Genomic DNA, 15,000 nt, shown 5'->3' with positions numbered 1-15,000 from the left:
ATGAAAGTAAGAATTGTACGCATAGCAGCAAGCAGGGAGAGTTACACACCCGCAGTAGACGCGAGGGAGCGTAAGTCTAGCATTGATTGTTCAAGGGTAAAGTATGGCGGCAAGCCTCCAGAGTCCTTTCTACGAACTACTGGTTGCTTATATGTTTTTTTTAACATTTGCTCACACATATGCACAAAGGCGCGCGCACACACACACGCACACACACACATACACACACACACACACACACACACACACACACACACACACACACACACACACACACACACACACACACACACACACCAAAACACACACACACAAACACACACACACACACACACACACACACACACACACACACACACACACAAAACACACACACACAAACACACACACACACACACACACACACACACACAAACACACACACACACAAAACACACACACACACACACACACACACACACACACACACACACACACACACACACACACACACACACCACACACACACACAAACAAAAAAAAAAAAAAAAAAAAATCAAAACACACACTCAAACATAAAACACACACAAAACACACACACAACACACACACACACACGCGCGCGCGCGCACACACACTCCTCTCATTGATGACATGAATCGTACTACAGCATTATCAGAGCAACCAAATGCTTCTCAAATACAGCCGGATTTTCACCGAGGTCAGAGGGTCGTCGGGAGTCAGATAATCGCCGGGGTTAGTCGGGGTCATTAACACGAGGCAAGAACCCCGTTCCTTTGAAGGTCATCTTATATTTCTCTCTGATTACATATGCAAACGTGCTCGTAATTTCCAAAGGCAAGCTCACCCACGCCGCAGACAAATACATATATTATTGCCCGTATTATCTGGCACCGTTATAGTACCTGCATAGCACCATCAGGCAGTATTCCCATGGCCCAGTCATGATCTATCATACCCACAATACATCGCGGCGAAATTATCAACATACTCACACAAAGCGAATTTCATGTTCGTCTTTTTAAGCAATCGTGGGCAGCCAATGGCGTGTAAGCACGTTTCACGTTAAATAAGTAGAATCAGGAAGGTTAATTGCACTGTATTACACATCATAAATGCCCCAACGAGCGGGAAAAAGACTATAAACGGAGGAGGCACTCTGTAGCACGGGGCCGTTCGCTCGACCGCCGCTATCGCTCATGTTAATTCGCCCCATAAATCCGCCTCTTCTTTGCTTAGCCAGAACGTATTGTGATTCACGGCGACATACTCCCCGATACGCCGGATTTGTTGATTTATTCGCCATCCAGCGCGAATGAGGATCCGGGGGTTGATGCGGATGGTTCAGAGGACTCGGTAGGATCGGGTAGGTGAGGCAGGATGATGACACGAGTTTGGGTTTATGGTTCGCAAGCCAGTTCATTCAGGGCTTTAACTCTGCACCATTTTATTGGTATTTGTTTCTCTGATTCAAAAGGTTCATGATGCTGGCTTATTGTTCATAAGGGTGGTTGCTTGGTTCACGTTACAGTAATATGAATATATACAAGGAAATTGAGAAATTAACTGCTCAAAGAATTATTTGATTCTGAACCTTCACTTTCGTTTGGTTCAAATGGTTTATGGTTCATCACATGGGGGATTTTGAAGGTTCTATTTGAACACGTATGATTGAAAAAGTTCATGGACTATACTCATGTGATTAGGAGACTCATCCAAAAAGTTCAAGCTCTTTATTTAGATGGTTCATAGATTTTGCACGAGCGGTTCACCAGAGGGATGGAGAACGAGAAAGGGGGGGCGGACACCGCTGTAGATCACGCCGAGCTCCCCCAAGATGCATGGGGCCTGAATCAGGGCCCCGAACCCACCTAAATCTCGAGGACCCCGAGGGAGCGCCGTCTCGCTTCCGGTGCGCTTGCGAGGGGCGGCTCTTCGCAGTCTTGCAAATACTGAATGTAAAATATTCCTTGTACAAGAAAGATAGAATACGTAGCAAGATGGATTAATGGTTTGAGGTTGTAAAGAAATATATATGATGATGGATCTGCTCGATGAATAAATAATAGACACAAGGGCAGGAGTGATGATAAATACTTGCTTGCGTGGAGGAAACGTGATTATAAACAGGTCCATGTAAAGAAAACCACACTTACCAGCTGGTGGTTGTTTACGAGTTAGTAGAAATCAGCGTGATGAGGAACGAGCACGAACGACGGAAGAGCAAATACAAGAAATATTATGCAGTCGTTCAAGGTCACTCTCTCTCTCTCTCTCTCTCTCTCTCTCTCTCTTCTCTCTCTCTCTTCTCTCTCTCTCTCTCTCTCTCTCTCTCTCTCTCTCTCTCTCTCTCTCTCTCTCTCTCTCCCCCTCTCTCTCCCTCTCTCTCCCTCTCTCTCTCTCCTCTTCCATCCATCCACCCCCACCAACCAATCCATCCATCATTCATTCTTTCCTTCCTTCCTTCCTTCCTTTTCTTTGATTCCTTCCATCACTCTACTTCTCCCAGCTCCCCCTCCCTTCCCTCTCTCTCCCTCTTCTTATACATCTCTCTTTCTCTCTCTCTCTCTCTCTCTCTCTCTCTCTCTCTCTCTCTCTCTCTCTCTCTCTCTCTCTCTCTCTCTCTCTCTCTCTCTCTCTCTCTCTCTCTCTCCCGTCTCCTTCCTTCCATCCATCTGTCTCTCCATTCACCCTTCCTTTCCTTCGATTCCCTCCTTCCCTTTACCTCTCTCAATTCCTCTTCCCTTCCCGCTCTCTGACCCTCTTCCTATACGTCCTGTGCTCTATATGTATCTTTATTGACTTGGCAGATAATTGTAAATAGTCAGTCAATCTTTCCCTCTTCTTCTTCCTTTCCCTCTCCCTCTCTCTTTGATGAATGGCAAAACACTCTCTTGTGTTCATACATTGGCAGAAAAAAAAGTTATTTGTGTGTAAAATAGGTTTATTGAAAGGACAGACAAGTAACGAAATTCTCTAGGACGAAAACCAGAAGAATTTCGAAACTATTTTGTGACCTTTTACTATACCTATTTTGTGCATTTTTTCCTTTACAATCTCTTTATCTATTCATCTGTCTGTCCCTCCTCTCTCTCTCTCTCTCTCTCTCTCTCTCTCTCTCTCTCTCTCTCTCTCTCTCTCTCTCTCTCTCTCTCTTCACTTCCTCTTTCTCTCCCCCTCCAACCTTTCGTGCCCTTTGTTTCCCCCTCTTTCTCCCTGATCTTGGCACATGAGCCTCCACGCCGCGCCTCGGAGACACCGCGAACTGACGCGTTTGACCGGGAAACACACCAGCGGCCCAAATACGGCACGCGAGAGGAGCAAGGACACTCCAAGTACTACTTCTCACACCCATTTCTTCTATATTTTAATGCTAGTTTATTTAGGTATCAGACACTTACGTTTCTCTTGATTATTTGCACTCTTGTCGCTCAGTCGGTTTCACCCTCTTTTTCACAGATTTTTCATAAACACATCTGCTAGATGCGGAGGCAATTGAAGTATGATTACACACTCGAATGAAAATAACCAAGCCACGCCATGATCGCCGGGAACACGATCGCGCCATCCATCATATGCTTAATGTTTTTTTCTTCATGATTAAGAAGTTAGCCAGCGTCGAGTCTGGTTTCACGGAGCGGAGGACCCAAGGGCTCGGAGGAGCTGGCCCTGACTTTGGGGTTGGGTTCTTGCGCAGGGACGAGAAGGATTTAGTAAATGAGGTATGGTTTAACACGAATGAGATGGAGGAGAAAAAATAGGAGAGGAGGAGGGCGAGCAGGATACGGATTTGTAGTGGACATTTCCAGGTATTGAGTGAGACGGGAGTCTGGAAGCTGTGATACCTGTGGTATTTCCTCTGGAGCAAGTGGTATTGTCCGAGTGGTGTGACTCATTCTCTGACTGTCCTTTTTGCTCATTCTTCCTTTCCGGAATCGTTAATCAGTTGGAATGTTATCACCCGATAGCAGTTAAACAACGCGATAACAGCGCATACTATTGACAGCTCTATGTATTTCTGATTTTCCGCATTTGCATAATCTGTAAATTGCGATTGTGTTCAGAGAGTTTTATCAGACGCTTGAAAATTGATGTTTTCCATTTTCGGCGAGTCTGCCATGTAACGCGCCATGCATGAGTCAGGTGATCGCTTATGCCTCATGCTGTCCTTGTAGACAGAAGTGGCTAAAACAGAAATGGAAATCTTGCCCCTGGCTTTGACCCGCTAAAAATCACTGGTAACAGGTAGAAGTTATTGTACATACGTGTGAAACCGGTAGATAAGTTATCTCGGAACACGCCTTGGCTTGGTTATGACAGGCAGCAGTATTCACTGTAATAAATTCTCTGTGACGCCTGTCGATTTTTTTTAAACTGGATCGCGCTGCAGTTTCATCACTCAGATTACAGCCGTCGGAAAGTCGAATGGCATTTATTCTACACTTTCCGCAGTTCTGCCTTACTTCGATCGGGTATTACGATGGGTGTGAAGGTGGCTGAAGAAAAATTTTGTTTTGCTTATTCCACAGAGTCGTTCGTGTGGCGCCCGCGGCTGTGAGACGTGTTTTTCTTCGCTTTTTGCGTCGAACATAACCTTGGTGCGTTTGCTTGTCTATCTTGTTGCTTCCGTCGAGTGGGTGTGATGTGTAATTTTATATTTCATTAAAACAAATAAAAGTATATTTATTGTCTGTACAACACGGAAAGACGGAAAGTTCATTCAGTCCGCTGTTTGATTGTAAACTTATAATGTATATGAACCACGAACATTTGCCGAGTAGCACTTTTCCTGCAGTTTGGCCTGCGTCCGGTCACAGCGGCTGCAGCAAGTATGGACAGTTCTTTCATCACTGAAGTGTTGCCACATACTTCTCCTGAAGTCTTGTTCGCTTCTTCTCTGATAGAAAATGTATATTGAGAAACATGGGACGCATTGCTGAATTTCCTTTAGTAACTCTATATGTATATTGCTTGCTCAGTAATGAATTTCCTTTGTTAACCTTATTTTCATTTTGTTTGAGACAACTTTTTCTAAGATTAGTGTTGCAATAAGTGACTTTATATACATAAATTTATGATATCTTGATATATACTTTAAAAATAACAAGAAATCATGATTTTATGTCTTTAGTAGCATATGCCTCATGCTTTGTCTTGTCACGTTCTGCATTTCCCCCAGCTTAAGAAATTTATGATAACAAGACCGGGCCATTTGCAAAACATGAGGGTAGCGTCCTTTCGCAAAGAAGTCTTACGTGTCGGTTAGAATATTTTTAGCTCAAAAGTGACGTCAGGTGTATGTAATGCATTTAGATAAAATGTGGATATTTAGTTATTTTCATGTATTTGAACAATACCCGTTTACAAGAAATGCTTTGCTAAAAAATCAAGTTGTGATAGGTCAGATAACAGATAGAAAGCAACTTAGCGAATGATTATTTCTCTACCATGCCTTCTCTTGGACTCTTGGATGTAGGGGACCTGGACAACAGTGCCACAATAACGTGCCTATAGAGTATTTACTTCCCTCTCCCCTTTCCGCTATCTCTGTCCTCTCCCCTCATTCCTCCCCCTGCTCCAACACACGCTGGCCATCATGCGAGGGTCGATCCACCTCCGCGCCCAAGTGAGGTTGTGGCTTGTCTGGAACATGGCCGCTTGCGTGTCGGATCAGTCTCCTTTATGGATCACGGGTCGGGGAATAGGGCGCGCGAGACCCTAGTGTGCGCGGGCTTCCTCTCCCTCCGCTGTTTTCTGCGGTTCTCTCTCTCTCTCTCTCTCTCTCTCTCTCTCTCTCTCTCTCTCTCTCTCTCTCTCTCTCTCTCTCTCTCTCTCTCTCTCTCTCTTTTCTTCTTTCCACTAGCGGGATTTTTTCCCTTTTATATAGCACACGTTCCGCGAGTGATTTTATCAACGTGGGGACGCGTCGGGATTTTCTTTTCTTTTCTTTTTGTCCGATGCTGCTGTTTTAATGCTTAAAGTTTATTTTGCTTGGTTATCACTTGGGATTTCTCTTTATTAATGTTTTTACGTGTGTGTGTGTGTGTGTGTGTGTCTGTGAGCGCATGCGTGCGTTTGCATATTTGTTTATTTTCATGTTTTTTTGGCCTTCGGTGCACCGTAACAGCCAAATTATTTTCCCATTCCGAGGAAATTATTTTAACCTTTACTTTTTTCGTTTGATTTCTTCTGCCTTAATCCATTCGGATTGCGAGGAAGACGTCGACGTATAGGTAATAGTTATGGAAAATGACAGGATCTGACATCCCTTAAGATATTGCACTCAGAAGGGCCAACAAGGCTGAGCACTTTAGATTCCAGACTTCGATATTGGAAATTCATTTTCTATGAAATGGGTATACTGTATTGAGATTTTTATTACTAGGAAGAAACTGCTGCTTTGATTTCTGGGGTTTATTAAGTAGATTGAAGGCATACGGTGTTTTTTTAAATTTTATATCCTTGTTATTTTCATATATTTGGCTGTTGCTATGACGATGATTTATTATGTCATTTGGTCATAATCGTCTTCGAAGAGACTCATATATCTTAAATTTCATCTCAGATTCTTGGATTCGTAGGACACAGCTGCTAAAAAATTTATAAAAAGTAAATCATACAAACGACTAATATTTGATTGTACGGTAACAGTCTCTTCAGTAGTAGCAGCAGGATAACCTGATCAAATTGATTAAAATTCAGTTCCCCCTTTTCAGCGGGATGACCACCCCCGAGGGGAAGGAGGGCGCGGGCCCCAACGGGCAGCCGCCGCAGTCGTGGGTGCAGTTCGACGAGGAGGACGGGAACCAGCAGGCGCCGCCGTCCAGGGCCGACAGCACGCCCGCCGTCATCGACGCGCAGGCCGTCCAGGTCCGCGGCTTCTCTCGTTTTTAGCTTTGCTTTCTGCTCCTTTCTCCTCTTGATACATGGGCATTTCCCTCTCCCTCTCCCTCTCTTCCCCTCTCTCTCTCTCTCTCTCTCTCTCTCTCTCTCTCTCTCTCTCTCTCTCTCTCTCTCTCTCTCTCTCTCTCCTCTCTCTCTCTCTCTCTCTCTCTCTCTCTCTCTCTCTCTCTCTCTCTCTCTCTCTCTCTCTCTCTCTCTCTCTCTCTCTCTCTCTCTTTCTCTCTATCTATCTCTCTCTGTCTCTCTCTCTCTCTCTCCTCTCTCTCTCCTCTCTGTCTGACTCTCTGTCTCTCTGTCACTTTCTCCCTCCTCTCTCTCCTCTCTGTCTCTCTCTCTCTCTCTCTCTCTCTCTCTCTCTCTCTCTTCCTCCTCTTTTCCTCTCTCTCTCTCTCTCTCCCCTCCTCTCTCTCTCTCTCTCTCTCTCTCTCTTCTCTCTCTCTCTCTCTCTCTCTCTCTCTCTCTCTCTCTCTCTCTCTTCTCTCTTTCCCCTCTCTCTCTCTCTCTCTCTCTCTCGTCTCTCTCTCCTTCTCTCTCCTCTCTCTCTCTCTCTCTCTCCTCTCCCTCTCTCTCTTTTCTCTCTCTCTCTCTCTCTCTCTCTCTCTCTCTCTCTCTCTCTCTCTCTCTCTCTCTCTTCTCTCTCTCTTCTCTCTCCTCCTCTCTCTCTCTCTCTCTCTCCTCTCTCTCTCCTCTCTTCCTCTCTCTCTCCTCTCTCTCTCTTCTCTCTCCTCTCTCTCTCTCTCTCTCTTTCTCTCTCCTTCTCTTCTCTCTCTCTTCCTTCCTCTCTCTTCTCTCTCTCTCTCTCTCTCTCTCTCTCTCTCTCTCTCTCTCTCTCTTTCTCTCTCTCTTTCTCTCTCTCTCCTCTCTCTTCTCTTCTCTCTCTCTCTCTCTCTCTCTCTCTCTCTCTCTCTCTCTCTCATCTTTCTCTTCTCTCTCATCTTTCTCTTCTCTCTCATCTTTCTCTTCTCTCTCATCTTTCTCTTCTCTCTCATCTTTCTCTTCATCTCTCCTCTCTCTTCTTCTCTTCCCTTCTCTTCTCTCTATCTTCTCTCTCTATCTCTCTCTCCTCTCTCTCTCTCTCTCTCTCTCTCTCTCTCTCTCTCTCTCTCTCTCTCTCTCTCTATTTGACTCTTGCCCTCACTCTCATGCACATGTCTGACATTTCTCTCTTGTCATTCTCCAACAATACCAAATGGGACCTGTTTATGTAATTTGTTTGAGCTCAAAAGGAAGAAGAAAAATTATACATATTTTTTTATATTGCTGTCAATTTTTTTCTTGCTCAACTAATAGATTGACAGTATATTCAAAGAAAAGGTCCATAACTTTTATATTGAGTTTTGTTTCAATACTTTTATGTAAATATGAATATACATTCATCAAACTCATAAACTGTAAACATGTGTGGGGAAACATCATATCCAGATTCTTAGTGGAACTTCCATATATCTAGTAGTAATTACAAAATAAGGAATAAAGTACACATTATTGAAGGTATCTATAAGCACCTCATAATCAGGAATAACATTTGATTGATATTCAATTTTCAGGACCATAAGATCACATTTTGTGCACTTTTTTAGTCTGTTGAGTCTATAATATTTACAGCATATCTCAAAACATCATGACAAGGTCTAGTATTGATCAAGTCATATATTGAATGTGTAGGCTCATAATGGTGTAAAAAAAGATGTATATAGAAGTTAAAACATCTGATGTTCTCAGACTTCACATTACTTGAGCAGGACAAGGCAATCCCCTTTTTGCTTTTGAAGACAAGAGTAACCTTTTAGCATTATAATTTTTTCTGTAATATTTGTTGATATCAACAGGTGAGCCTGGAGAACCACAACACAGACAAAAATGTATCAAGAACAGTCTCAGAACCAGTTAATGGAGTGCGTAAAACTTCAGTAACTTCACCAACAACGCCCTCCAGTATCACCTCAGATACGCGAGTCACAATGTCGCAACTCAGCCCAGCACAACTCCATAATGTACCTCTACATGACCCTTCAGCACGGCCACCTGCCAATGCTCAGCCTGTGATTAGACAAGGATTCTGTAAGTACTTTTTCAGTTGCAGACTACTTGTATTATGTAAAAAATCAGTATAATTAATACTATAAGAAAAAAAAAATGTAACCACTAAAAGAAGCTATATATTTTTTTTTTCCAGCAAATGGGGATGTAATTGTAACGTTATTACCCCAGAACACTTCATTACCATGGATTACTCCAGCACAGTTCAGGCCAGAACTTGTTCCTGAAGAGCTGATGGCTCAAGGCCTCACAGTGAGTCATCAGATTTGTTTTATTTTCTGTTCTGAAAAGAAAAGTTGCATTAGTAATTTGATAATAGATAAACCATAAACTCCTCCATGTATGGATAATATTCTTTCTTTTTTGTTAATAGAAATATATTAAAGAAAAATATATTTATTGATTAATCTCTTACTTTCCAGCTTACAGTTGAAGACTATGTTCACATAATGTCTCAGCTGGTCAATGACTACCGTTTCACCTTGTATAATGTGTGCTACAAGCGTATCCTCATGGCCTGGATCATCTTGGGTTTTGTTATCCTTTTGGGTATCCTCTTCTCAGGCCTGACTCAATTAAAATTATTTGGTGCTGGAATTGGCTGGCTGATGGTTAATGCAGCTGCAATATTTTTCTGTATGTGGGTGAAGATTCAGGTAGGTTTACGAGTTGTATACATGTTTTGATAATTTTTTTTGCGAATGCAGTTTTTTTTGTATTGTGGTATTTTCCTGGTAAGGTTTGGTATTATATGTATTGAATTTTGTCTTTGATGTTCAAGCAATTTTTTTTACATAATTTTCTATAATGTTTTGAAGAGAAAACACAAGGAAATATAATAGCTGTCATTTACTTTCCATTTTGGTTTATATAAAAGTTTAATAGATCACTGATAAAATATCCAAAATTATAATACCTGAGATGATTGTTTTGTCACATCAAGCCATTAAATTAGCTGGTTCTTAACATACTGTGAGTGTCAGCCATTAAGTATTTCTGGTTAGCTCAGGGGTAACAGACGTATCATATATTGCTGGCCAGTGATCATACCCAGGTTGGGTTGCCTGCTAGGGTCTTCCTGCTTGGCCCCACATGAAGGGTAGCTATGGGCAATATACAACAATATTGTATGCACTATAATGCTTACAATAGAGTGCATATCATTGACTGCCTTTAATCCTTTAAAAGCTTCTAATATAGATTTTGTGCCTTTTTTTTTTTAGATCATTTGCAGGGGTAATTAATTATCCAGTATCCCAATAGGATTGTACTTTATTTACATATGTATTTTTCCTTTTCAAATTTGACCATATATTTCTTAATGCTTTATTTTATATGCCACAGCTGAACAAATCATTAGAACGTTGCATTGCTGGAATCAACCTCCAGCTTCTGAGACATAAGATTCTATTAGGTCTGGATGACCGAGGGAAACTATCTTGTCACAAGGTCAATCTCTGCTTCATCTATTTTGATACTCATGATTGTGTGGTAAGTGTCATTTAAAGCTATCATATCTTCCTCTAATGTGCTTTATATTTCTTTGCCAAGTGTTAATGATGAGATTTTTTAGGTGGAAATAGTTAAGGGTTATAAGTTTTAATTATTGGCCAGAAAGAAATTTAAATACCAATATATTTTGTCATGCTGATGTGATATTTCAGTAGTTTTATCACTAAATATTGTATATCCTAACAATCAGTATCCCTATAAAGTTTTATTACTACTATTACTAATGTTCACTTGTAGAAAGTTTTATCCAAGACCAAGATAAAGACAGAGTTCATAAATATAGTCTGAGAGTATGACATCTTATGCATCTCTTGCAGGCCAAGTTGCAAGAGATTATTGAGCAAGAGGAACGGGCTGGACGCACTGTGAATAGTGAGGAGGCCAAAATGTCCCCTCTTCACCAGCGCATGGATATTGATGACTCAGACATTATCATCACAGGAGCAACTAACACCCGCATCTCAAGGCAACAAGTAAGTCTTTTTATGAGTAGATCATTTGAATATTGATACTGAAATACTAAAAATATTGTTTGTATTTTCTTTTGTACTTGATGGCTTTTAGAAATCTGTTAGTATTTAATCTTGCAACTCAGATGTTATGCATGACAAGTCATTGTTTGGATGAACTCTTGTGTTTCATATTTTTAGTTTGTTAAATGTTGATTGGGAGCTGGAAGTATTATTCATATATTTTATCTATTATCATGTGTTTTTGTTCTTGGGAAAAAAAAATTTTTAACAGTACTTTATTATGATATTCATTTAATAATGATCACTTGAAATTTCTATAGCTAACTTAATGTAGACATCCATCAAATGCAATGGTGTCATGTGTTTAGACAGTATTATTATTATGTAGTCATAGCACTTATTCTGTGTAAGGAATACATGCACATATAGAAGAATATGTGCATACTGTATAGTTATACAGAAATATATTGGGACTCTTGACTTATGGTTCTGCAGTTTTTGGAAAGAGAACAAAGACATAATAGCTAACTGACATTATTGTGCTAGTATTTGATAGTAATCAAACATAGTTTATTTACTTTTAGTTTATCATGAATATTGGTAAAGGTGATTAGATAGAAGTTACATATTCACATACTTTAGTTTTCAGTGATCTGCTTTAAGGAGAAGACTAAATCTGGTAAACTGCAAGGCTATTTAAAAGTGGGTGTTTCATTTACAGGTTTTCTGTGAGCCAGTTATATTGCTTGATTTTTTTTAGGGTTATTGGTTTATAATATGATAGTGAGTGAGATTTTCTTTCTATAATATTTTCTTGTAAATGTTGAAACACCTAAAGAAATACATGTGTATATATTTATCTATTTAATTATTTTACTGCCAAGCTTTTATGTCTCAGAACTCATGATATTTAGTTAAAGATTTTTATGTTAATGTTTAGTGAGAACCTGTGTTTTCATCTTTTAACAAACAGAAAATTGATAATGAATTGTGAATTTAGTTACTTAATAATAATTCAAGTAAAGATTTAAAAGGAGATAACATTACTAAGAGAATTTGTATATGAAATATATTTTTGAACTGTGAGGTTAGATAAAAGGAATGAAATGAGGTTATAGAATGGGATATAGTTAAAATATATATATATATTTATATATATAATATATATATATATAATATATATATATATATTAATTATTAATATATATTATATCTTATTTCATTGTGTAGTCTCTCATAAAAGTGAAAAAAGTATTTGCCTTGGATAGTTTCATGAACTTATTTTTAGTGAGAATTATTTAAGGAAAACTTTAATTTGCCAGAATATTAAATGTCATAGCCATACCTTCAGAGGGTAAGTTGATTATTGGCTCATATATTCTGCTTAAAGATCATTACATTAACAGTAAGCTTAATATCTTACAGTAGCCATGAATACCCATTATATAAAGAAACATACTGTAGAAACACCCTGCATAACCACACAAAAACAATCAGTAGACCTGCTTATTATTAGTCATCAATATTACATTGCTTTCCTTTGATTTGGGCTTTTGAGCAGTTGTCCAGTTTGATCATTATCTCACATGCAGAAAAAAATATGATATTTCCAACCAAGACCATGTTTGCAGAACCATCCGAGTTGTTATTGATACCATTTTTTTTTTTTTAATATCCCTTTCAGCTCTGAGAATTACAGTTGAAGGGAATGATTTGGTTTTCAATTAAAATAAGATGGGATTATCATATGAACACATTTTGGAAGTAGAGTTATTTGATTTTAGTAAGGAGTATTCTTAACAATGTAGATGCATTGGGTACAATTACACTTTTAGAATTAGATAAATGTTCACCTTTAAGTTCAAAGCAAAATCAACCCAGCAATGGGGTTCATTATTTTGGTAGGCTGGAGATAACCTTTATATTTTGTTGCATATACATATTCATCCTTTTTGTGCTTTATACATATTCTTAAGTTTCCTATTTCATATATATGCTATAAAATATATCAGAATTAGTATTTATTTTTATGTAAATTCAGAGTAGATTAATGGTAAGCTTTGTTCTGATGCTTTGGATTTATAGCTTGCCTAGCAAATTTTATATTTCATGAAAAGACTTTTATATTGTGAATTTTGCTATTAACTTATATTAAGCAGATTAACACTGACCATGCAGGATACATATTACATATGTATAAGATGCATGTTGCATGTTGCTGGATATTTGCATGTTGTTGCAGGAGAGAGCGGAACTTTTACTCACTCGGTACAGCCAGCGCTGGGCCAAGGACTACCTTCGCAAGAGATTGGACTGGGCCTTTGATGCATCAGCAAGGTTGGAGGGTCTCTCTCCCCCAGTTTTGCCCCGTCACCTGGCTGCTGCCCGTTGCCTCTGCCAGTACATTGAGGAGCATCTGTCAGTCAAACTTCCACGCCAACAGCGGGCTTCCCGTGAACACTGTGCTTGCATAACACAGTTCTGCCGAGATGCCGAGCTATAAATGAATACATTGGGCTCAGTTTCAAAGGAATTAATTATTCATTTTGCTTAAGTATTAATTAGTTTCTTTTGTACAGTAAAGAATATAAAGGGAAAATAGTAAAGAGAAATATTTAAAGGTTTAGAAAAAGAAAGCCCAATTTTCCAGGTGTCTTGTGAAAAAATATTGATCCTGCTCAGGATATCAATATTACTGCATGAATTTATATTACAATATTAATATGATTCATTTCTTCATCAATTGCACTTCCAAATACATTTAACAATTGAGAAAATTACATTTTATATTATGTGAGGCATAGTTCATACTAAGAATATTTCATATATCTATATTTTTTAAAGTATGTATCAAAAATATTCTTAATCTCATGTTAGAAACTTGTGTTAGGGGCATTGAACCAAACTACATTTAGTATGAATGGTAGATTTATGTAAATATATTTTTTCAATCTCTGCAGGTAGATTTGTTTTTCTTAGATGAAACATTACATTCCACTCAGAGCATTCCTTCAACTGTATTTTTGCCATACATATACCATGGACATAAACTCACACTTGTAAGCCTTTCATGATGCAGGATGTTCATATTTATTACTTTTGCATGCATAAATTAATAAATGTGTTTGCTATTCAAGCTAAGGAATCTATGCATGCTAAAACAAATATGTTCAGTCTTGAGCATGAATGCACACTGAAACTCTTTTTCTGTGATTATTTCTATCTATTTGTTCTGTGATCAGAAACTATATTCATTTCCATGTAATAAAAATCTGTTATAGATGTTCTTTATAGTTTTAAAATTTTGCCAATAATTATTTCTTTAATTAGCAGCTAGTAACTTCTATTAGTGTTATTTTCTTCTATCCACTCAATTACTAAGACATCTTATACTGCAGTATCATATGTTAATCATGACCAGAATCATTCTTCAACACATCATCAATCGGAGTGATATATGGGATATCTTGAAGGTGTTGGTAATTTTTGGATTGAATTTGATATCATATTTGCTGATACAGTCATCTTAGTGGAACTTTAGGGAAATTAGTTTTATGTTGATATGCTCTTTCATCAGCTTTTTTATCTATCTTATCTCTACTAATATTTCTTAACACTGGTCTGGCATGGCAGTAGCGTGGTTTGGCTGAAGGTGCAACTCCAATATGTATATGGTATTGCAACATATATTCTGTCTTTTAAGTACATTTCAAATAACAGGTTTTCCTGTAATTTTTGCAAGGAACAGTTCTGGAAATGTACTTATTAGACTTCAAGTATACAATATAGTAAAGGTTTTAATGCCTGGAAAATTTGTGGTAGATAGGGCCATCTTAAATGCACTCCAAGTAAATGAATTACTAGATAACAGTTATAATTATAAAAACTTTGAAAGCCCGTATTAAAGAAAAAAAAATAACCTTGGCCCAGAGCTGACCACACGGTGAAATTTGGTAAAAGGAAAAGGTTTGTATTAACATGTTGCTTTCTCTCATATGATTGTTTATGTGCTAATAAAAATGGTGTGTTAGGAAATGCCACTGTATTCTTTACCTGTTTTGTAGAGTATTTT

At 38.8% G+C, this 15,000-nt stretch overlaps 1 protein-coding gene across 2 annotated transcripts in view; it reads left to right on the top strand.

Annotated features, from left to right (window-relative positions):
• Positions 1-14,963, top strand: part of LOC119573073 (transmembrane protein 268-like) — a 66,073-nt gene extending 51,110 nt beyond the window's left edge. The window contains exons 2-8 of one of the 2 annotated variants that reach the window (XM_037920094.1): positions 6,717-6,870; positions 8,733-8,964; positions 9,080-9,195; positions 9,366-9,599; positions 10,288-10,434; positions 10,773-10,928; positions 13,171-14,963. In XM_037920094.1, the coding sequence (XP_037776022.1) occupies positions 6,721-6,870; positions 8,733-8,964; positions 9,080-9,195; positions 9,366-9,599; positions 10,288-10,434; positions 10,773-10,928; positions 13,171-13,431 (1,296 nt within the window). In that variant the 5' untranslated portion in view covers positions 6,717-6,720 and the 3' untranslated portion in view covers positions 13,432-14,963. Of the gene's footprint in view, positions 1-6,702; positions 6,871-8,732; positions 8,965-9,079; positions 9,196-9,365; positions 9,600-10,287; positions 10,435-10,772; positions 10,929-13,170 lie in introns of both variants that reach the window. The other variant, XM_037920095.1, reaches the window with a different exon arrangement.
• The last annotated feature ends 37 nt before the right edge of the window (positions 14,964-15,000 follow it).

Source organism: Penaeus monodon, chromosome 5 (genome assembly GCF_015228065.2).
Source record: "Penaeus monodon isolate SGIC_2016 chromosome 5, NSTDA_Pmon_1, whole genome shotgun sequence".
Lineage (NCBI taxonomy): Eukaryota > Metazoa > Arthropoda > Malacostraca > Decapoda > Penaeidae > Penaeus > Penaeus monodon.
This window is presented reverse-complemented; position numbering and strand designations above follow the sequence as displayed.